The sequence below is a fragment of the Bubalus bubalis genome, chromosome 1, assembly GCF_019923935.1.
Source record: "Bubalus bubalis isolate 160015118507 breed Murrah chromosome 1, NDDB_SH_1, whole genome shotgun sequence".
In the NCBI taxonomy this organism is placed as follows: Eukaryota; Metazoa; Chordata; class Mammalia; order Artiodactyla; family Bovidae; genus Bubalus; species Bubalus bubalis.
In genome coordinates, this window is record NC_059157.1 from 60,618,577 (window position 1) to 60,643,076 (window position 24,500).

A 24,500-nucleotide genomic window follows, 5' to 3' on the forward strand; every position below is an offset into this window, starting at 1 on the left:
CATTTTAGGAATCAGAGATCTAAAATGGACTGCAATAGGTGAATTTAACTCAGATGAGGACTGTATCTACTACTATATCTATTCTTGTGGGCAAGAATTGCTTAGAAGAAAGGGAGTAGTCATCATAGTCAACAAAAGAGTTTGAAATGCAGTACTTGAATGCAATTTCAAAAATTACAGAATAATCTCTGTTCATTTCCAAGGCAAACTATTCAATATCACAGTAACACATCTAAGCCTAAAAGATGATGCTGAGAAAGTGCTGCACTCAATATGTCAAAATTTGGAAAACTCAACAGTGACCAAAGGACTGGAAAAGGTCAGTTTTCATTCCAATCCCAAAGAAAGGCAATGCCAAAGAATGATCAAACTACCACACAATTGCACTCATCTTAGTTCAGTTCAGTCGCTCAGTCATGTCTGACTCTTTGTGACCCCATGAATTGCAGCACGCTAGGCCTCCCTGTCCATCAACAACTCCCAGAGTTCACTCAAACTCACGTCCATCAAGTTGGTGATGCCATCCACCCATCTCATCCTCTGTCATCCCCTTTTCCTCCTGCCCCCAATCCCTCCCACCATCAGAGTTTTTTCCAATGAGTCAACTCTTCGCATGAGGTGGCCAAAGTACTGGAGCTTAAGCTTTAACATCATTCCTTCCAAAGAACACCCAGGACTGATCTCCTTTAGAATGGACAGGTTGGATCTCCTTGCATTCCAAGGGACTCTCAAGAGTCTTCTCCAACACCACAGTTCAAAAGCATCAATTCTTTGCCTCTCAGCTTTCTTCACAGTCCAACTTTCACATCCATACATGACCACAGGAAAAAACATAGCCTTGACTAGACGAACCTTTGTTGGCAAAGTAGGAATGTCTCTGCTTTTGAATATGCTATATAGGTTGCTCATAACCCTCCTTCCAAGGAGTAAGCATCTTTTAATTTCATGGCTGCAGTCACCAAGATTGCAGTGATTTTGGAGCCCCAAAAAATAAAGTCTGACACTGTTTCCACTGTTCCACTCATCTCACATGCTAGTAAAGTAGTGCTCAAAATTCTCCAAGCCAGGCTTCAGCAGTACATGAACCATGAACTTTCAGATGTTCAAGCTGGTTTTAGAAAAGGCACAGAAACCAGAGATCAAATTGCCATCATCCGCTGGATCATCAAAAAAGCAAGAGAGTTCCAGAAAAACCTCTATTTCTGCTTTATTGACTATGCCAAAGCCTTTGACTGTGTGGATCACAATAAATTGTGGAAAATTCTGAAAGAGATGGGAATACAGGACCAACTGACATGCATCTTGAGAAACCTGTATGCAAGTCAGGAAGAAACAGTTAGAACAGGACATGGAACAACAGACTGGTTCAAATTGGAAAAGGTGTATGTCAAAGCTGTATACTGTCACCCTGCTTGTTTAACTTATATGCAGACTACATCACAAGAAATGCTGGGCTGTATGAAGCACAAAAGATGGAATCTAGATTGCTGGGAGAAATACCAATAACCTCAGATATGCAGATGACACCACCCTTATGGCAGAGACTGAAGAAGAACTAAAGAGCCTCTTGATGAAAGTGAAAGAGGAGAGTGAAAAAGTTGGCTTAAAACTCAACATTCAGAAAACTAAGATCATGGCATCCGGTCACATCACTTCATGGGAAATAGATGGGGAAACAGTGGAAACAATGGCTGACTTTATTTTTCTGTGCTCCAAAATCACTGCAGATGGTGATTGCAGCCATGAAATTAAAAGACACTTACTCCTTGGAAGGAAAGTTATGACCAACCTAGACAGCATATTAACAAGCAGAGACATTATCTTGTCAACAGAGGTCCATCTAGTCAAAGCTATGATTTTTCCAGTAGTCATATATGAATGTGAGAATTATAAACAAAGCTGAGCACCAAAGAATTGATGCTTTTGAACTGTGGTGTTTGAGAAAACTCTTGAGAATCCCTTGGACTGCAAGAAGATCCAACCAATCCATGCTAAAGGAAATCAGTCCTTGGTGTTCATTGGAAGGACTGATGTTGAAAAGGTGAAACTCCAATACTTTGGTCACCTGATGAGAAGAGTTGACTCATTGGAAAAGACCCTGATTCTGGGAAAGATTGAGGGCAGGAGAAGAAGGAGACGACAGAGGATGAGATAGTTGGATGGTAACACCAACTCAATGGACATGAGTTTTGGTGGACTCCAGGAGTTGGTGATGGACAGGGAGGCCTGGTGTTCTGAGGTTCATGGGGTTGCAGAGAGTCAGATGACTGAGCGACTGAACTGACTGAATCCAGTCTATGAACCGATCTGTAATGCTGAATGAGATGAAGTTGAATGGTTCTATTAGGACCTACTAGTTCTTCTAGAACTAACACCCCAAAAAGATGTCCTTTTCATTATAAGGGATTGGATGCAAAAGTAGGAAGTTAAGAAATACCTGGAGTAACAGGACAACATTGCCTTGTTGTACAGAATGAAGCAGGGCAAAGGCTAATAGAATTTTGCCAAAAGAACACACTGGTCATAGCAAATACCCTCTCCCAACAACACAAGAGAAGACTCTACACATGGACATCACCAAATGGTCAACATTGAAACCAGATGGATTATATTGTTTGCAGCCAAAGCTGCAGTCAGCAAATACCGTCAGCAAAACAAGACTGGGAGCTGACTGGGGCACAGACAATGAACTTCTTATTGCCAAATTCAGCTGTAAATTGAAGAAAGCAGGGAAAACCACTAGAACATTTAGGTTTGACCTAAATCAAATCCCTTAGGATTATACAGTGAAAGTGAGAAATAGATTTAAGGGACTAGATCTGATAGACAGAGTGCCTAAAGAACTATGGACAAAGGTTCATGACACTGTACAGGAGACAGGGATCAAGACTATCCCCAAGAGAAAGAAATGCAAAAGGGAAAATAACTGCCTGAGGAGGCCTTACAAATAGCTGTGAAAAGAAGAGGAGCTAAAAGCAAAGGAGAAAAGGAAAGATATGCTATTTGAATGCAGAGTTCCAAAGAATAGCAAGGAGAGTGAGAAAGCTGTGCTCAGTGATCAATGCAAAGACATAGAGGAAAACAATAGAATGGGAAAGGCTAGAGATCTCTTCAAGAAAATTAGAGATACCAGGGAATATTTCATGCAAAGATGGTACAGAAATCATATGGACCTAACAGAAGCAAAAGTTACTAAGAAGAGGTGGTTAGAAAACAGAAGGACTATGCAAAACAGACCTTCACAACCAAGATAATCACGATGGTGTGATCACTCACCTAGAGCCAGACATCCTGGAGTGTGTAGTCAAGTGGGCCTTAGGAAGCATCACTATGAACAAAGCCAGTGGAGGTGATGGAATTTCACTTGAGCTCTTTCAAATCCCAAAAGATGATGCTGTGAAAGTGCTGCACTTAATATGCCAGCAAATTTGGAAAACTCAGCAGTGGCCACAGGACTGGAAAAGGTCAGTTTTCATTCCAATCCCAAAGAAAGGCAATGCCAAAGAATGCTCAAACTACCACACAATGGCCCTCATATCACATGCTAGCAAAGTAATGCTCAAAATTCTCCAAGTCAGGCTTCAACAATATGTGAATCATGAATTTCCAGACAATCAAATTGGTTTTAGAAAAGGCAGAGGAATAAGAGATCAAATTGCCAACATCTGCTGGATCATCGAAAAAGCAAGAGAATTCCAGAAAAACATCTATTTCTGCTTTATTGACTATGCCAAAGTCTTTGACTGTGTGGATCACAACAAACTGTGGAAAATTCTGAAAGTGATAGGAATACCAAACCACCTGACCTGCTTCTTGAGAAACTTGTATGTAGGTCAGGAAGCAACAGTTAGAACTGGATGTGGAACAACAGACTGGTTCCAAATAGGAAAAGGAGTATGTCAAGGCTGTATACTGTTACCCTGCTTATTTAACTTATATGCAGAGTAAATCATGAGAAATGCTGGGCTGGATGAAGCATAAGCTGGAATCAAGATTGCCAGGAGAAAAACCAATAACCTCAGATATGCAGAGGATACCTTATGGAAGAAAGTGAAGAAGAACTAAAGAGCCTCTTGATGATGGTGAAAGGAGAGTGAAACAGTTGGTTTAAAGCTCAACATTCAGAAAACTAAGATCATGGCCTCTGGTCCTATCACTTCATGGCAAGTAGATGGGGAAACAGTGGAAATAGTGGTAGACTTTATTTTGGGGGGTTCCAAAATCACTGAAGATGGTGATTTCAGCCATGAAATTAAAAGATGCTAATTCTGATCAAACTAGACAGCATATTAAAAATCAGAGACATTACTTTGCCAACAAAGGTCTATATTGTCAAGGCTACATTTTTTTCCAGTAGTCATGTATGGATGTGAGTTGGACTATAAAGAAAGCTGAGCAATGAAGAATTGATACTTTTGAACAGTGTTGTTGCAGAAGACTCTTGAGAGTCCCTTGGACTGCAAGGAGATCCAATCAGTCCATCTTAGAGGAAATCAGTCCTGAATAATCATTGGAAGGACTCATGTTGAAGCTGAATCTCCAATTTTTGGTCATGTGATGTGAAGAACTGATTCATTTGAAAAGACCCTGTTGCTGGGAAAGATTGAAGGTGGGAGGAGAAGGGGACAACAGATGATGAGATGGTTGGATGGCATTAGTGACTCAATGGACATGAGTTTGAGTAAATTCTGGGAGTTGGGGATGGACAGGGAGGCCTGGCATACTGCGGTCCACGGTGTCGCAAAGAGTCGGAAACAACTTCTCGACTGAAGTGAACTGAACTGGACCTCAAAAGATATTTTAGTAGGCCTAAGAAAACAAAGTGCCCCTAAACAAAGAGGATTGTCATTGAATTATTAATATTTGTATATAATAAGAACTCTTTGAAATTTCCATTTATGAAGTATTTTGAGATAACTATAGTACTAATAATAATCATTTAAAGAGGTTATTTACTCTTATTAAGACTTCATCTTCATCACAGGGGCAGAAACAGTTTGACTAATACTAAAAGAGAGTATGATCCCCTGGTGGCTCAGATGGTAAAGTGTCTGCCTACAATATGGGCGATCCAGGTTCCATCACTGGGTTGGGAAGATCCTCTGCAACAGGAAATGGCAACCCACTCCAGTACTCTTGCCTGGAAAATCCCATGGATGGAGGAGCCTTGTAGGCTACAGTCCACAGGGTCGCAAAGAGCTGGACATTACTGAGCGACTTCACTAAAGGAGAGAGGACATTTTACTCCAGATGACCATATAAATATATCCCACAAAATAAAGGGGCTGCTGCTGCTGCTGCTGCTAAGTTGCTTCAGTCGTGTCCAACTCTGTGCGAATGCATAGATGGCAGCCCACCAGACTTCCCCACCCCTGGGATTCTCTAGGCAAGAGTACTGGAGTGCGGTGCCATTGCCTTCTCCGAATAAAGGGGCATATTTGAATAAATAGAGTAACTCAAATGAGCCATATAGCTTTTAAATTATATAGATATTGAATCATTATTATCTGATTCTCAGGTTCCACTTCTTTAGGATACCATGATAATTTCACGTTTCTAAGAGGATTTTTTTTTCTCTATTACTGCTCAGTGGTATAATCTCTATGATACATATTTAACTATTTGTGCATTAAATTATGTGATGTTTTCTAAGCAGTTTCACATAAATAGATCCCAGCTTCCAAGATGTTTTGCAATATTTTCTGCACTTTCAATGTTTTCACATCTTAGAAAAACAATGTTAATACACTGCTTCTAGTGTTACACAATAATTATTGTGAAACCAAGTAATTATTATGATGTTTCTTAAATGAAGATACACAAATATTATTTTCTTCTTTAAAATCTTTAAAACAATCTATTGTAAAGTATGTTGGTTTTTCTTTTTTTTTTTTAATTTTATTTTATTTTTAAACTTTACATAATTGTATTAGTTTTGCCAAATATCAAAATGAATCCGCCACAGGTATACATGTGTTCCCCATCCTGAACCCTCCTCCCTCCTCCCTCCCCATTCCATCCCTCTGGGTCGTCCCAGTGCACCAGCCCCAAGCATGCAGTATCGTGCATCGAACCTGGACTGCCAACTCTTTTCATACATGATATTTTACATGTTTCAATGCCATTCTCCCAAATCTTCCCACCCTCTCCCTCTCTCTCAGAGACAATAAGACTGTTCTATACATCAGTGTCTCTTTTGCTGTCTCGTACACAGGGTTATTGTTACCATCTTTCTAAATTCCATATATATGCGTTAGTATACTGTATTGGTATTTTTCTTTCTGGCTTACTTCACTCTGTATAATAGGCTCCAGTTTCATCCATCTCATTAGAACTGATTCAAATGTATTCTTTTTAATGGCTGAGTAATACTCCATCGTGTATATGTACCACAGCTTTCTTATCCATTCATCTGCTGATGGACATCTAGGTTGCTTCCATGCCCTGGCTATTATAAACAGTGCTGAGATGAACATTGGGGTACACGTGTCTCTTTCCCTTCTGGTTTCCTCAGTGTGTATGCCCAGCAGTGGGATTGCTGGATCATAAGGCAGTTCTATTTCCAGTTTTTTAAGGAATCTCCACACTGTTCTCCATAGTGGCTGTACTAGTTTGCATTCCCACCAACAGTGTAAGAGGGTTTTCTTTTCTCCACACCCTTTCCAGCATTTATTGCTTGTAGACTTTTGGATCGCAGCCATTCTGATTGGTGTGAAATGGTACCTCATTGTGGTTTTGATTTGCATTTCTCTGATAATGAGTGATGTTGAGCATCTTTTCACGTGTTTGTTAGCCATCTGTATGTCTTCTTTGGAGAAATGTCTATTTAGTTCTTTGGCCCATTTTTTGATTGGGTCATTTATTTTTCTGGAGTTGAGCTGTAGGAGTTGCTTGTATATTCTCGAGATTAGTTGTTTGTCAGTTGTTTCATTTGCTATTATCTTCTCCCATTCTGAAGGCTGTCTTTTCACCTTGCTAATAGTTTCCTTTGATGTGCAGAAGCTTTTAAGGTTAATTAGGTCCCATTTGTTTATTTTTGCTTTTATTTCCAATATTCTGGGAGGTGGGTCATAGAGGATCCTGCTGTGATGTATGTCAGAGAGTGTTTTGCCTATGTTCTCCTCTAGGAGTTTTATAGTTTCTGGTCTTATGTTTAGATCTTTAATCCATTTTGAGTTTATTTTTGTGTATGGTGTTAGAAAGTGTTCTAGTTTCATTCTTTTACAAGTGGTTGACCAGAGTTCCCAGCACCACTTGTTAAAGAGATTGTCTTTAATCCATTGTATATTCTTGCCTCCTTTGTCAAAGATAAGGTGTCCATATGTGTGTGGATTTATCTCTGGGCTTTCTATTTTGTTCCATTGATCTATATTTCTGTTTTTGTGCCAGTACCATACTGTCTTGATAACTGTGGCTTTGTAGTAGAGCCTGAAGTCAGGTAGGTTGATTCCTCCAGTTCCATTCTTCTTTCTCAAGATCGCTTTGGCTATTCGAGGTTTTTTTATTTCCATACAAATTGTGAAATTATTTGTTCTAGCTCTGTGAAGAATGCTGTTGGTAGCTTGATAGGGATTCCATTGAATCTATAGATTGCTTTGGGTATTATACTCATTTTCACTATATTAATTCTTCCAATCCATGAACACGGTATATTTCTCCATCTGTTAGTGTCCTCTTTGATTTCTTTCACCAGTGTTTTATAGTTTTCTATATATAGGTCTTTAGTTTCTTTAGGTAGATATATTCCTAGGTATTTTATTCTTTTGTTGCAATGGTGAATGGAATTGTTTCCTTAATTTCTCTTTCTGTTTTCTCATTATTAGTGTATAGGAATGCATGTGATTTCTGTGTGTTGATTTTATATCCTGCAACTTTACTATAGTCATTGATTAGTTCTAGTAATTTTCTGGTGGAGTCTTTAGGGTTTTCTATGTAGAGGATCATGTCATCTGCAAACAGTGAGAGCTTTACTTCTTCTTTTCCAATTTGGATTCCTTTTATTTCTCTTTCTGCTCTGACTGCTATGGCCAAAACTTCCAAAACTATGTTGAATAGTAATGGTGAAAGTGAGCACCCTTGTCTTGTTCCTGACTTTAGAGGAAATGCTTTCAATTTTTCACCATTGAAGATAATGTTTGCTATGGGTTTGTCATATATAGCTTTGATTATGTTGAGGTATATTCCTTCTATTCCTGCTTTCTGGAGAGTTTTGATCATAAATGGATGTTGAATTTTGTCAAAGGCTTTCTCTGCATCTATTGAGATAATCATATGGTTTTTATTTTTCAATTTGTTAATGTGGTGTATTACATTGATTGATTTGCGGATATTGAAGAATCCTTGCATCCCTTGGATAAAGCCCACTTGGTCATGGTGTATGATCTTTTTAATATGTTGTTGGATTCTGATTGCTAGAATTTTGTTAAGGATTTTTGCATCTATGTTCATCAGTGATATTGGCCTGTAGTTTTATTTTTTTGTGGGATCTTTGTCAGGTTTTGGTATTAGGGTGATGGTGGTTTCATAGGATGAGTTTGGAAGTTTACCATCCTCTGCAATTTTCTGGAAGAGTTTGAGCAGGATAGGTGTTAGCTCTTCTCTAAATTTTTGGTAGAATTCAGCTGTGAAATCGTCTGGACCTGGGCTTTTGTTTGCTGGAAGATTTTTGATTACAGTTTCAATTTTCGTGCTTGTGATGGGTCTGTTAAGATTTTCTATTTCTTCCTGGTTGAGTTTTGGAAAGTTGTACTTTTCTAAGAATTTGTCCATTTCTTCCACGTTGTCCATTTTATTGGCATATAATTGTTGATAGTACTCTCTTATGATTCTTTGTATTTCTGTGTTGTCTGTTGTGATCTCTCCATTTTAATTTCTAATTTTATTGATTTGATTTTTCTCCCTTTGTTTCTTGATGAGTCTGTTTTTCTTATTCCATATGTGATGATTACATAAGCAGGTCTAAAACAACTTAGAGAAATGTGTTAATGTACCTATTCTCAAAACCTAAATATTGTTTTAAAATTAAGTACCTTAAATTTCACTCATAGGCATGGACCTCTGATATAGCTTGTTTTACTCAGCCAATATTCTCTCCGGAAGCCCTCTAGGTATAACAGGAGTGCATTTCCCGGCTGGATGGATATTAGTTAGGATGAACCACATGACTTTTTCAATGTGAGAGGAGCAAATGCTTGAAATTGGCTTTCTTTTTGAGTTGCACTCTTTTGCTTCTGCCATCACCATGGTATAGTTTCCTCCCTGTAGTTGCCACCTCTTAAGTCTGGTATTAGATGTTACTGGACCCTAACATGGAGTTAAGTGTTGTTGCTTACAGTAGAGCTCCCTATTCAGGGTCAGCTGGTTCCAGTTGAGCAAGAGAATTATTAATTCACATCACTGAGTTTTGGACTGTTTACTATGTATATGTATTCTGACATTAGCTGATGATCTATCTAACAACATGGCTTTTTTTTTTTTTTTTTTTCCCTCCTGAGCCATTTTCATTGATTCTCATATATTTTGCTACTTTGTTTTGTTTATCATTGGTTTTCATTGCTAAAATGTAAGGTCCATAGAGTCTATTGTTTTTGTTTATTATAATTCTACATTCTCAACACCTGTAAAAGTGCTTGGTGTGTAGTACATGCCTGATAAATATTACTGAATGAAAGAATGTAATTAAAATTTGAACCTTAGTATGCTTAAACTCAGTCTTCCTTGGTGGCTCAGTGGTAAAAAATCCACCTGATTAGGCAGGAGATCAGGGTTCAGTCCTTAGTTTGGGAAGATACCTTGGAGGAAGGAAATGGCCAATATTTTTACCTGGGAAATCCCATGGACATATGAGCTTTGCCAGCTACTGTCCATGGGGCTGAAAAGGGACAGACACGCTCAGCAACTAAACAACAACAACAATGCTTAAATTCATAAAATAATAAATTTAGAGCAAAGTCTTCCTCTTTGCACACCAAAACACTGAAGCTTTGATAATTTAAATCACTTGAGCAATGTCCTACGATTAGACCTAGTAGATCTATTAAAATCTAAGAATAGCTCCTATTACTATGACTTTAAATATTATTTTAGTGATGCACGATACTGGATGCTTGGGGCTGGTGCACTGGGATGACCCAGAGGGATAGTATGGGGAGGGATGAGGGAGGAGGATTCAGGATGGGGAACACGTGTATACCTGTGGCGGATTCATGTTGATATATGGCAAAACCAATACAATATTGTAAAGTTAAAAATTAAATACATTAATAAATATTACTTTAGCAAAGTCCAATATATTAAAAAGAAAAATTGCTATCAAGTTTACACCATCACCTCTTTTTTAGGTGTTAGTCCTAAAAGGTCTTGTAGGTCTTCATAGAACCGTTCAACGTCAGCTTCTTCAGCATTACTGGTTGGGGCATAGGATAGGATCACCATGATATTGAATGGTTTGCCTTGGAAATGAACAGAGATCATTCTGTCATTTTTGAGATTGCATCCAAGTACTGCATTTCGGACTCTTTTGTTGACCATGATGGCTACTCCATTTCTTCTAAAGGATTCCTGCCCACAGTAGTAGACATAATGGTCATCTGAGTTAAATTCACCCATTCAAGTCCATTTTAGTTCGCTGATTCCTAGAATGTCGATGTTCACTCTTCCCGTCTCCTGTTTGACCACTTCCAATTTACCTTGATTCATGGACCTAACATTCCAGGTTCCTATGCAATATTGCTTTTTACAGCAACAGACCTTGCTTCTATCGCCAGTCACATCCACAACTGGGTATTGTTTTTTTTGTTTGTTTGTTTGTTTTGGCTCCACCCTTTCATTCTTTCTGGAATTATTTCCCCACTGATATCTGATTTGAAGGACAAAAAGATGTCCTTCTCATTATAGGGGACTGGAATACAAAAGTGGGAAGTCAAGAAACACCTGGAGTAACAGCCAATTTTGGCATTGGAGGATGGAATGAAGCAGGGCAAAGGCTAATAGAGTTTTGCCAAGAGAATGCACTGGTCATTGCAAACACCCTCTTCCAACAACACAAGAGAACTCTACACGTGGACATCACCAGATGGTCAACACCAAAATCAGATTGTTTATATTCTTTGCAGCCAAAGATGGAGAAGCTCTACACAGTCAGCAAAAACAAGACCGGGAGCTGACTGCGGCTCAGATCATGAACTCCTTATTGCCAAATTCAGACTTAAATTGAAGAAAGTAGGGAAATCCACTAGACCATTCAGGTATGACCTAAATCAAATACCTTGTGATTATACAGTGGTAGTGAGAAATAGATTTAAGGGACTAGATCTGATAGACAGACTGCCTGATGACACTCAGAGTTTATGACATTGTTTGTACAGGAGACAGGAATCAAGACCATCCCTTGGAAAAGAAATGCAAAAAAGCAAAATGGCTGTCTGAGGAGGCCTTACAAATAGCTGTGAAAAGAAAAGAAGAAAAGGAAAGATATTCCCATTTGAATGCAGAGTTCCAAAGAATAGCAAGGAGAGATAAGAAAGCCTTCCTCAGCGATCAATGCAAAGAAATAGAGGAAAACCACAGAATGGGAACGACTAGAGATTTCTTTAAAAAAATTAGAGATACCAAGGGAACATTGCATGTAAAGATAGGCTTGATAAAGGACAGAAATGGCATGAACCTAAAGAAGCAGAAGATATTAAAAAGAGGTGGCAAGAATACACAGAAGAACTATACAAAAAAGATCTTCATGACCAAGATAATCACGATGGTGTGGTGACTCACCTAGAGCCAGACATCCTGGAATGTGAAGTCAAATGGGCCTTAGAAAGTATCACTACGAACAAAGCTAGTGGAGGTGATGGAATTCAAGTTGAGCTATTTCAAATACTAAAAGATAATGCTGTGAAAGTGATGCACTCAATATGCCAGCAAATTTGGAAAACTCAGCAGTGGCCACAGGACTGGAAAAGGTCAGTTTTCATTCCAATCCCAAAGAAAAGCAATGCCAAAGAATGCTCAAACTACCAAACAACTGCACTCATCTCACAGGCTAGTAAAGTAATGCTCAAAATTCTCCAAGCCAGGCTTCAGCAATATGTGAACCGTGAACTTCCAGATGTTCAAGCTGGTTTTAGAAAAGGCAGAGGAACCAGAGAACTTATTGCCAATATCCACTGGATGATTGAAAAAGCAAGAGAGTTCCAGAAAAACATCTATTTATGCTTTATTGGCTATGCCAAAGACTTTGACTGTATGGATCACAATAAACTGTGGAAAATTCTAAAAGAGATGGGAATACCAGACCACCTGACATGCCTCTTGAGAAACCTATATTCAGGTCAGGAAGCAACAGTAGAACTGGACATGGAACAACATACGGGTTCTAAATAGGAAAAGGAGTATGTCAAGGCTGTATATTGTCACCCTGCTAATTTAACTTATATGCAGAGTACGTCATGAGAAACACTTGGCTGGATGAAGCACAAGCTGGAATCAGAGAAGTTTCTCTTCTCTGCCGGGAGAAATATCAATAACCTCAGATATGCAGATGACACCACCCTTATGGCAGAAAGTGAAGAGGATCTAAAAAGCCTCTTGATGAAAGTGAAAGAGGAGAGTGAAAAAGTTGGCTGAAAGCTAAACATTCAGAAAACGAAGATCATGGCATCTGGTCCCATCACTTCATGGGAAATAGATGGGGAAACAGTGGAAACAGTGGCTGACTTTATTTTTCTGGACTCCAGAATCACTGCAGATGGTGATTATGCCATGGAATTACAAGATGCTTACTGCTTGGAAGGAAGGTTATGACCAACCTAGATAGCATTTTGAAAAGCAGAGACATTACCATGCCAACAAAGGTCCATCCAGTCAAGGCTATGGTTTTTCCTGTGGTCATGTATGGATGTGAGAGTTGGACTGTGAAGAAAGCTGAGCACTGAAAAATTGATGCTTTTGAACTGTGGTGTTGGAGAAGACTCTTGAGTGTCCCTTGGACTGCACGGAGATCCAACCAGTCCATCCTAAAGGAGATCAGTCCTGGGTGTTCATTTGAAGGACTGATGCTAAAGCTGAAACTCCAATACATTGGCCACCTCATGCGAAGAGGTGACTCACTGGAAAAGACTCTGATGCTGGGAGGGTTTGGGGAAGGAGGAGAAGGTGGCGACAAAGGATGAGATGGCTGGATGGCATCACCGACTCGATGCACATAAGTTTTGGTGAACTCTGGGATTTGGTGATGGACAGGGAGGTCTGGCATGCTGCTATTCATGGGGTCACAGAGAGTCAGACACGACTGAGAGACTGACCTGAACTTACACTATCACATACTGTGAGCTGGCTTGATATAAACCATACTTGGACAGTAGTAAAACAAAAGCTTGTCCTTGCCTTTGCTCCACTGAAATTCAACTCCAAAATTCTGATTTATGGCCACAGAATTCTGGCTGATTAGATTCAAATTGTTGGATTTGTCTTTTTCAAGAATTAGGTACCTTAACTTTTGATGGTCATGCTATTCTCGACTAAGGTATCCAATAATAAATCCAAGAAGACAAACATACTAGCACCCCAACCTAAGAAGGAGGAGAGGGAGGGGGAGCATTGTTACGGACTGAAGGTCAGTGTTCCCATAAAATTCACATGTTCCAATGTGATAGTAATAGGAAGTGTGGCTTTGGAGAGGTGATTAGGTATAGATGAGGTCATAGGTTGGAGCTCCTGTACCCCAAGGAGTTAAGAGAGAGCTTTTTCCTCCTGTTCTACTCTCCATCATAGGAGGATAGAACCAGAAGACAATGGTCTGTAATCGGAAAAGGTCCTCACCAGAACCCAACCATGCTGCCTCCCTCATCTTGGATTTCCAGTCTCCAGAACTGTGAGAAACTGATTTCTGTTTTTCATAAGTCACCCAGTCTATGGTACTTTATTATAGCAGCTCAAACAGACTAAGCCAGGCTGTAAGCAGTCTACCACAAGGTTTTGGCCTATTTTTTAGGATCTTCAAAATGACAAAACTCAGTGATACCAGTAATGGATTGGAACGATGTGATCTTAAGGTGCAGCCTGGTCCTGTAAAGTTCTATCTGTGATGTGGTTTTCTCTGTCAAACACAAAAAATTCATTCTTATGAATGAATTTTGTTTCTCCTCCAAATGGACATGTTGATCCCTAATCCTCCATGTGATAGTGCTTAAAGGTGGGATCTTTGCAAGTAATTAATTTTAGATGAAGTCATAAGAGAACCCCCATCATGGGATTAATGCCCTTAAAGAAAGATGAAGAGAGTGGAGGTGTCTCTTTTTCTATATGAAGGAAAGGCCATGTGATGATAACCTGCAAAAGAGCGCTCACCAGGAACTTGGCCAGTATTGGCTTTCCAACCTCCAGATCATGAGAAATAAAAGGTTTTGCTAAAGCCCTAAGATATTTCATTATAGCTCCACAAGCTAGGACACTCACTGTACCAGTAAGAACTGGAATCACTGAGACAAGGTCTTCATTCCAAGGAAGGGCAGAAAACTGTGGTGAATTGAAGGTAGACTTTGATATTTCTGGACCATTAAGTTAAGCAGGTGGCAAGAGGTAGTGATAAATCCAGTAGTTACTCAAAATGACTATTTCATTTGTTTGTTTGATATTTGTTCATATCTAAGATGTATCTTTTCAAGGGTTAAATATTTTCTAAAATTCCTTAACAACTTTTCATCATCATAATCTCTAAAGTACATTTTCACAAGATATAATCTGCATCAATTATATCTGTCAGAAATAGACACAAATCTGATAAAACTAGAGTAAGTTATAGTATCTGTACACATTAAGGATGCTAGATATTTCAAGTTTTCACAGAGGGTCCATGTAAAGTCTGGGTTAAAAAATACAGAGAGCAGTAAAATGATTTTTTCGCCTTTCTTTCTCTTCTTATTTTCTTATCTTCTGGCTGTAGACATAAACTTTATATTTCTTTCAGATGTTGTCACTGAAATTCTCATGTTGGGTATAAAATCTAAGTAGTTGCTGGCATTAGAACCAAATTACTTCTATAAGTGAGCCATCTTCTTTAAAGTTTGAACAATTTAAATGTATTATGGTGAGTGCATAGGGTAGGTTCATAAGACAAGATTTTAATCACAGATATAAAATGCTTGTCTGCTATAAACAAGGAGCTTTTCTAATTTCACCTTGCTTATTGAGATACTATTTTTTTCTTTTTTTTTAATTTTATTTTATTTTTAAACTTTACATAATTGTATTAGTTTTGCCAAATATCAAAATGAATCCGCCACAGGTATACATGTGTTCCCCACCCTGAACCCTCCTCCCTCCTCCCTCCTCCCTCCCTATACCATCCCTCTGGGTTGTCCCAGTGCACTAGCCCCAAGCATCCAGTATCGTGCATCGAACCTGGACTGGCAACTCGTTTCATACATGATATTTTACATGTTTCAATGCCATTCTCCCAAATCTCCCCACTCTCTCCCTCTCCCACAGAGTCCATAAGACTGTTCTATACATCAGTGTCTCTTTTGCTGTCTCGTACACAGGGTTATTGTTACCATCTTTCTAAATTCCATATATATGCGTTAGTATACTGTATTGGTGTTTTTCTTTCTGGCTTGCTTCACTCCGTATAATAGGCTCCAGTTTCATCCATCTCATTAGAACTGATTCAAATGTATTCTTTTTAATGGCTGAGTAATACTCCATTGTGTATATGTACCATAGCTTTCTTATCCATTCATCTGCTGATGGACATCTAGGAGATACTATTTTTAAATGTTAAAATCATGGTCACACCTTACCCACCTCATCCGGTACATGTAACAGAGAATGCTACCAGAATTAGTTATTTTGAGTGATTGCAAATCTTGAGGAAATAATTGTGTGATACAATAAATGGAATAGGTATGGAAGTAACATGAGTCTGTATTAAAATATTAATTAATCTCTCTATATCCTTAAGTTTGGAGAAGGCAATGGCACCCCACTCCAGTACTCTTGCCTGGAAAATCCCATGGATGGAGGAGCCTGGTAGGCTGCAGTCCATGGGGTCGCGAAGAGTCGGACATGACTGAGCGACTTCACTTTCACTTTTCCCTTTCATGCATTGGAGAATGAAATGGCAACCCACTCCAGTGTTCTTGCCTGGAGAATCCCAGGGACGGGGGAGCTTGGTGGGCCACCGTCTATGGGGTCGCACACAATCAGACACGACTGAAGGGACTTAGCAGCAGCAGCAGCAGCAGCAGCAGCAGCAGCAGCATATCCTTAAGAGCTTTCTGATATAGCTAACTCCTTTTATACAGGAGAAAATGCATTTAAATATTGCTATTATCTCTAACAAGAAATAAAAGCAGGTGCAGAGAGCTCAATGATAATAAAATGCAAATAAAAAATTCAATATTTCTTAACAGGCATTGTTACCATGTAACTGTTAAATTAAATTTGTCACACAAAATAATTAAATCTAATTAACAGATAATAAATAATGAGTACCTAGTCACAAAATTTAATGATACTCTAATTGTAATCAAACATGCTATGTAATCGGTGCTTCTTGTGTTCAACTACATATCACATGCCTGTTATCTCCTGTGTTTTATAAATTGGAACTCTAGTTCAACTCTTGCTTCTTAGAAAGGGTAATGCCTGTGGAATATTGAAAATGAACTGGCAGGATGCCAAAGAAGTCTGCTTAAACTGAAACACAAAAGAGGTTTTGAGCAACAACAACAAAAAGATATAATCTAAACACCTTCTAAGTTTAGTATTACTGTAATAAATGTCATTGGTATCAAATTATAAATGGCTCATTTCTTTCCCACTCATTCTTACAATATTACAATTTAGTTTCTTGAATCACATAGTAAAGACTATTTTGGTAAATGTTTGTGACAATGTATAATTTCTTTGTAATGTTTATAATTTTATACTGTTTTGAATCAAAGATGGAGAATGAAAATATTCTTATCATTTCTAAAATATAAATATTTATTCCCATGAATAACTTCTGATGGCATTACATTCCATTGAATTACATTAAAGAGCTTCTTGATGAGGGTGAAAAAAACTAAGTCATGGCATCCTATGATGCCATCACTTCATGACAAAAAGAAGGGGAAAAGGTGGAAGCAGTGACATATATTATTTTCTTGGGCTTCAAAATCACTTCGATATTTGGCAAAACCAATACAATATTGTAAAGTTTAAAAATAAAATAAAATTTTTAAAAAATCACTGCAGATATTGATTGCACCCATGAAATTAAAAGACACTTGCTATTTGGAAGGAAAGCTATGATAAATCTAGACAGAATTTTGAAGAGCAGAAACATGACTTTGCTGATAAAGGTCCATCTAGTCAAAGCTATGGTTTTTACAGTAGTCACGTACGGATGTGAGTGTTGAACCATAAAGAAGGCTGAGTGCTGAAGAATTCATGCTTTTGAACTGTGCTGTTCGAGAAGACTCTTGAGAGTTCCTCAGACAGCAAGGAGATCAAATCAGCCAATTCTAAAGGAAATCAACCCTGAATATTCACTGGAAGGACTCATGCTGAAGTTGAAACTTCAATTATTTGGCCATCTGATGCAAAGAGTCAACTCACTGGAAAAGACCCTGACACTGGGAAAGATGGAAGGCAAAAGGAGAAGTGGGTGGCAGAGAATGGAATGATGAGATAGCATCACCAACCCAATCCACATGAAATTGAACAAACTCCAGGAAGTAGGAGGACAGAGGAGCCTGGTGCTGCAGTCCATGGGGTTGCAAAGAGTCGGACATAACTTGGCAACTGAACCACAATGTAGATGACAATTTAATGGTATTTACTATGTTCCTGAAAAGTGAAAGTGAAGTCGCTCAGTCGTGTCCAACTCTTTGTGACCCCGTGGACTGTAGCCTACGAGGCTTCTCTGTCCACGGGATTCTCCAGTCAAGAATACTGGAGTGGGTTACCATTTCCTTCTCCAGGGGAGCTTCCCAACCCAGGGATGGAACCCCGGTGTCCTGCATTGGAGGTAGATGTTTTAACCTCTGAACCACCAGGGAAGTTCCTACTACATGAAAAAATGAACTTTAGCAATTAATGACATTATGATGAATAATTATTTTATTTTCTATCTAAGTATAAATTTATCTTTTACTAGAATATGCATGTTTGCTAAGTTGCTTCAGTCGTGTCTGACTCATTGAGATCCTATGAACTGCGGCCCGTGAGGCTCCTCTGTCTGTGGGATTCTCCAGGCAAGAATACTAGAGTGGGTTGCCATGCTCTCCTCCAGGGGATCTTCCTGACCCAGGTATTGAATTTGCATCTCTTTTGCATCTCATTCAGTCTCCTGAAGTGGCAGGCGGGTTCTTACAACTAGTGCCACCTGGAAAGCCCCTACTAGAATATAACTAACCATAAATAAATGTTCACATAATCTTTATCCATTTTAAAACTTTTTTTTCAGGATTCAGTTTTAGTAAATTATGCTAAGTAACTAGAAGGTAATAATCTCATATGCCTACCACAAAGTAGAGTTTGGGCACATACATGGGCATATTTATATCTTGCTATGAACCTAAAATTCATTCTTAAATGTATCATAAAATTTCAAAAGTGAGCTGGACTTTTAACATTGTGGAGTTAAAGAGTAAATTTGATTGTGAAAAATAGAACATTTTGAGTAAAGCATATAAATAAATGCTATAAGAATCTGGTTTAATCAAAGAGGAATCTAGACTTCCAGAGATTTTCAATTCATGTATAATAGATATTTAGAAGAGACTCATCACGGGAAGAAAACATGAGGCCACAGCTTAGATATAGGATGTGTATGTTAAATTCACAAGCAAAAGGCCTCTCATTTAAAGACTGAGGAAAGGGAAATATGTCAGTAGACATATTGACTCAAGTTTGATAATGCATTTATTAATCTTAAATATAAATATTTTCATTTGCTTTAAATGAAATTCAGCCTTAATCAGAAGAATTATTCCTTTGCCAGGCTCTTCTGTCCATGGGATTCCCCAGGCAAGAATACTTGAGTGGGTTGCCATTTCCTTTCTTCAGGGGATCTTCCTGACCCAGGGATAGAACCCAAGTCTCTTATGTCTCCTGCATTGGAAGGTGGGTTTTTTTTTACCACTAGCACCACCTGGGAAGCCCTTGTAGGTAAAAGATACTATTAAAAATCTGAATACCTAACTCTAAACCTCAGCTAAAGCCATTTATTTATTTAAGACATAGTGCAGAGCTTACTGAATCTCAGTTCCCTGACCAGGTATTGACCCAAGGCCATGGTGCTCCAAACCACTAGACCCCATCCCACAATTTAGAGTTTGAAATAATTCACATACCTAGAACTTGCTATACCTTTCAGGTAGATTTCATATGAGTACAGATAAAAATGTCAAATTAAATAAAATTGACTATATAGAAGATTGACACACTGAATGAGAAAAAAGAACTTAACTTGTTCTTAGGCCTTTGCAATTGAACAATCTTTTGATCATGGTAATTGTCTATTTAAAGCTGTGTGTGTGTGTATGTATCTAAGTTGTTCAGTCATGTTCCATTATGCAATCCCATGGACTGTAGCCCTGCCAGGCTCCTCTTTCCATGGAATTCTCTTTCCAGGCAAGAATACTGGAGTGGGTCGCCATTCTCTTCTGTAGGGGATCTTCCCCACCCAGGGATCAAACCCAGGTCTCCCTCATTGCAGACAGATTCTTTACCAGCTGAGCCAATATGATTATAAAAAGTAAAAGTAAAATTTGAAAAAAAAAATATGAATGGAGGAAATAAACTAAAAATTGCTGGCTGAGCATGCCAATGATAACCCAACTCCCCTACTGGTAATAATTAAAAAGACTGGAGATGGCACAAATCAAACAAAACAACAACAACAACACTACCCTAAGGCTTCTGTAGAGGGAGCAAAACAAAACTGGGGTTGTGGAGGGGAATGAAAACTAGTTTCCTTGTTTTTGTTTCTTTTTTTTTTTTCCCCAGCCACATTGCTATGTCTAGAGGGTAGGTGCTAGATAAGACGTTTCAAAGTGATTCTAGACATAAAACACATCCAGAAATACAGAGGTACTCTGGAAAGAAGCCAATAAAGGTTGAATAGTGTGGGGATTATCCCAGACAAGAGTCATAGAGGAGACGCCATAATTCTGAGTATAAAACCACAGAATACTCAGCCTAAACTCTGAGCTCTACATACTTCAAACAGATACAAAATGCATAGCAAAGACGTTAAGAAATCAACTGAGATTTGAATAACTGATTACAGGAGACAACACAGAACTCAGGGATGATTATCTACTTAAAATACTTTTTTCCAGATGGTTGTTGAGACCCAGAGTCTGCACAGGATAATATTTATAGTATCCATGACACAATGCCGTATTTCTCAACATTCCATAAACCAGGAGAATATGAACAATTCTAAAGGGAAAAGACAATTATCATATGCACACTCCAAGATACCTCATATGTTACAACTATTAAATATGGATTTTGGCAAAACTAATACAATTATGTAAAGTTTAAAAATAAAATAAAAAAATAAAAAATAAATAAAATAAATATGGATTTTAGAGCAGCTAATTTAACTATGTTCAATTAGGTAAACAAAAACATATACAGAATAAAGGTTATATAGGAAATCTCAGCAGAGAAACAAAAAATACAAAATAGAAAAAGAAACTTAGAGCTAAATAAATTAATATATTAAATAAAACAAAAAATTCACTGAATGAACTCAGTAGCAGTAAGGAGATTATCAGCAGAGAATCAGTTAGCTTTAAAAGCAAACAACATCTGTGTCTCTTTTGCTGTCTTGCATACAGGGTTGTCATTACCATCTTTCTAAATTCCATATATATGCGTTAGTATACTGTACTGGTGTTTTTCTTTCTGGCTTACTTCACTATGTATTATAGGCTGTGGGGTGGGGGGGCATGATTTGGGAGAATGGCATTAAAACATGTATAATATCATATAAGAAATGAATCGCCAGTCCAGGTTTGATGCAGGATACAGGAAGCTTGGTACTGGTGCACTGGGATAACCCAGAGGGATGGTAAATATTTCTCCCCTTCAAGTTCCTTAATATATCTATAATTTATTTAAAAAATCATAATTTCTGGTGACAGCCTCAATTAAAATGAATGTGGGTATAATGCATATGACATCAAATTTTTTTTTTTAAAGATCAGTGTGGAGTACTTGTAAAGGCACCTGTATTGTTGCAAAGCTTTTACATTTAATATAAAGTGTCAGATTCTTAACTCTGAGAGAGCCTGAATAGCTATTTGTACATAAGACAAAACATACCTAGTCAGGGATTAGGGGAGAAAATGAATCGTTCATGAAGAAGACATACATTACAGAGAGAAAAATGATCCACCAAAGATAAGCACATCCTGAACCTTTGAGCACATTAATTCACATGGGCCAAGGAACTTTGCAGCTGTGACTAAATTAAGGATGTTGGGTTGAGAAGATTATCCTGGATTATCCACTGTGGGTCCAGTGAAATGGCAGGCAAGTCAAAGATAGAGACAATGTGAGGAAGGAAGCAGAATCAAAGTCACATGATGGGATGTGGGACTCATTCTACCATTATTGGCTTTGAAGATGGAAGGAGATTGCAAGTTAAGAAAAGTGGGCATATTTTAGAAACTGTAGAGCCTCCACAAAGAAACATAACCCTACAAACACTTGATTTTATCCAAGTAAGAATCATTTCTGACCTCTGATATCAAGAGTTTAAAATAATATATGGTATTGTTTACAGCAAGTAAATTCATGTTCACTGGTTATATCAACAACAGGACACTAACAGAAGATACAGACTATAAATGTGTATTGTGTTACTGAACCTCAAAATACACAAAATGCAAAAATAAACAGAATTAAAGAGAGAGAGAAAAAAGTTCACAACTATAGTAGAGGATTCTAACAACCATCACTCTAATAGAACAAAACAAATCTGGTGAATACATAGAAGATTTAAAGAACATAGATTTGTTTCAAGTACATATTATGTATACTAGAGAGATAATATGCTGGGACATTAAACAAACCTCAATAAATACAACAGCAATCAAAATCATATAGAGAATATTTTTTGAAGCAAAACTGAATTAAATTAGAAATTAGTAACAGTAAAATATCTAGGGAAATGCTTAATATCTGAAGGCTAAACATATCCTCACAAATAATATTGACCAATGATGAAATAATCTACAAAAATATAAATTATTTTCAACTGAAAGCCAAGAGAAACACAATAAATCACTATTTGTGGGATGCTGTTAAAGTACTGCTTAGAGAACAATTCCAGAAATAGCTGAATAAACCAATATGTAAGCTTTTAAAAGCAAAGGAGGACTACATCTGTGATCAAAAACAACTTGAATTTGGTTCACAATCAGTCCTTGCAAAACAGAGTATCCTAAACACTGTATTTTAAATATTATACAATAATTTATGAGGATGTGAAATAATTCAACAAAATTTGAATGAGAAATGAAATTCTCACTACATACATGATATGCAGGACCAATAATATTAAGAATAAACAGATAAAAATCTAAGGAGATGTTGATCAATTACTGATAACTAATATAGTTCTGTTTACATTGTGATTTAGGCTAAACGTTCCATTAAAAAGTACTAATTTTTACAGTAAGCAGTATCAAGACTATGAAATATAGTCAAATCTATATTGTGAAATCTCCCATAACCTCCACTAGATGTCTCTAATAACTTGACTTTGGCTACATTCCTTCTAATGTTATGTATCAAATACTGCAACATGAATTACATCTGTGTTTTGATTTTCCTACAAAATTCCATGTTTTTCAAAGAAGAAAAAAGTTGTCTTAATACACAACTGAAAAAATTAAAATAACTTACATTCAATATCAAGGTACATGCTCTTTTGGTGCCCTCCAATTCTACTTGCAGCTTCACAGTCGTATCTCCCTGAATCTGACAAGTCCACATCTTTAATGTGCAGTGATGAACTTCCATGCTGCCCTTTGACTTCGATACGTCCGTCTGGGCTCTGTTTACATTGATTTGGGGAAAAAGGAAGATTTTATGCTTATTTTGTGTAAAATGATGATGAAACATATTGCATTTATCATTGACATAACAGTTGAAAATAAACTCTTAACTGTATTCAGTTTTTTATTTCAAAAAAGCACTGTTTCCATATTTATTATTTACTGGTTTTATCTTATCCATTTTAGGTGCCCACTTGCTTACAGGGACACTGATGTGCACATAATAAAAACATGTTTTATCAACCTTTTTTATTTAGCATACTCTTTGCTTTTTAGACTTTCACTTGCTTTTTATAAAGCTAGTATGTTCTTCTAGGGACTTCCCAGGTGGTGCAAGGATTTTGTTGTTGGCTTTCTGTTGTGCTCTTTGCAAACAGCAAAATGACAATAATGCCTATTTAATTCTAGCTACAGCTTACCAGCAAAAATACCTCTGCCATACTTTAGTTTCTATTTCACCACATAAGGAGAATGTACCAAGATGTATGACAAGAATTTAAAAGGAATTTATAGTTTTCATTTTTGAATGAATGCAACAGTATTGCTTATAAACATAACTGGTAATATATGCATCACAGATACACTATTAAAAGCACCATATTCTTAGGAAGTCATTGGAAACAATATGGAAATGATTACTCACATACCCGCCAAGTATGACTCAAGTCAAGGAATCCTGTAGATTGCATTTCAAATAAGAATTATTGTGTGCAACATAATTAGCATATCCAGAATTGTTTTCTTAAATCATGTAAATACCTTAATAGCACACATATTAAAACAGAGGTAGTTTATTCATTCAACGTTACTTTGTACTGTCAAGTTATACAGTGGACTTTTAACATTTCATAACTCGTTGAAGACATCTGCTCTACCATTATCGAATTGATTCTTTTTAATATTTAAGGTGTTAGTGTTCAATAGAATATTGTATGCCATTCAGTTGAAATATATATGTTATTATACACAGTATAATGGTTGTATAATTTTATATATGATAGATTCAAATAAATTTCAATACATGTGTTTACTTTGCATTATTAAAATGATGTTTAATCATTTTTCTTTATTAATATCAAAAGACTATGCTTTTTCATGGCTTGTGGGATCTTATTTCCTCCACTGGGGATCAAACCCAAAGCCATGGAAGTGAAAGCCTGCTTCTTAATCACCGGATCACCAGGGAAGTCCCTCACTGGACTCCCTTAAAGGCCTTTTCAAACATGTTGATTGGGGCACAATATGGTTACTTTTTTTGCTTTTTAATTCTGTATATGAATGCAATCATTAAATAATCCCATTAATTATTGATAATCTATTATTTGAGAAATAGTCTTCAAAAATAAAGAAATAAGCAAAAGCATATTAGGGATGCAATTTAGACCAAAATTTCTTAGTCAAAATTATGTTCCCCACCTTCCAAGTATTGCTAAAGAAATA

The 24,500-nt window shown here is 37.4% G+C and overlaps 1 protein-coding gene across 2 annotated transcripts in view; it reads right to left on the reverse strand.

Moving 5' to 3' along the window:
- NCAM2 (neural cell adhesion molecule 2) overlaps positions 1-24,500 on the reverse strand; it is a 575,454-nt gene that overhangs the window by 134,528 nt on the left and 416,426 nt on the right. For both annotated transcript variants that reach the window (XM_025282108.3, XM_025282115.2), the window contains exon 9: positions 22,909-23,059. In XM_025282108.3, the coding sequence (XP_025137893.1) occupies positions 22,909-23,059 (151 nt within the window). The remainder of the gene's footprint in view (positions 1-22,908; positions 23,060-24,500) is intronic.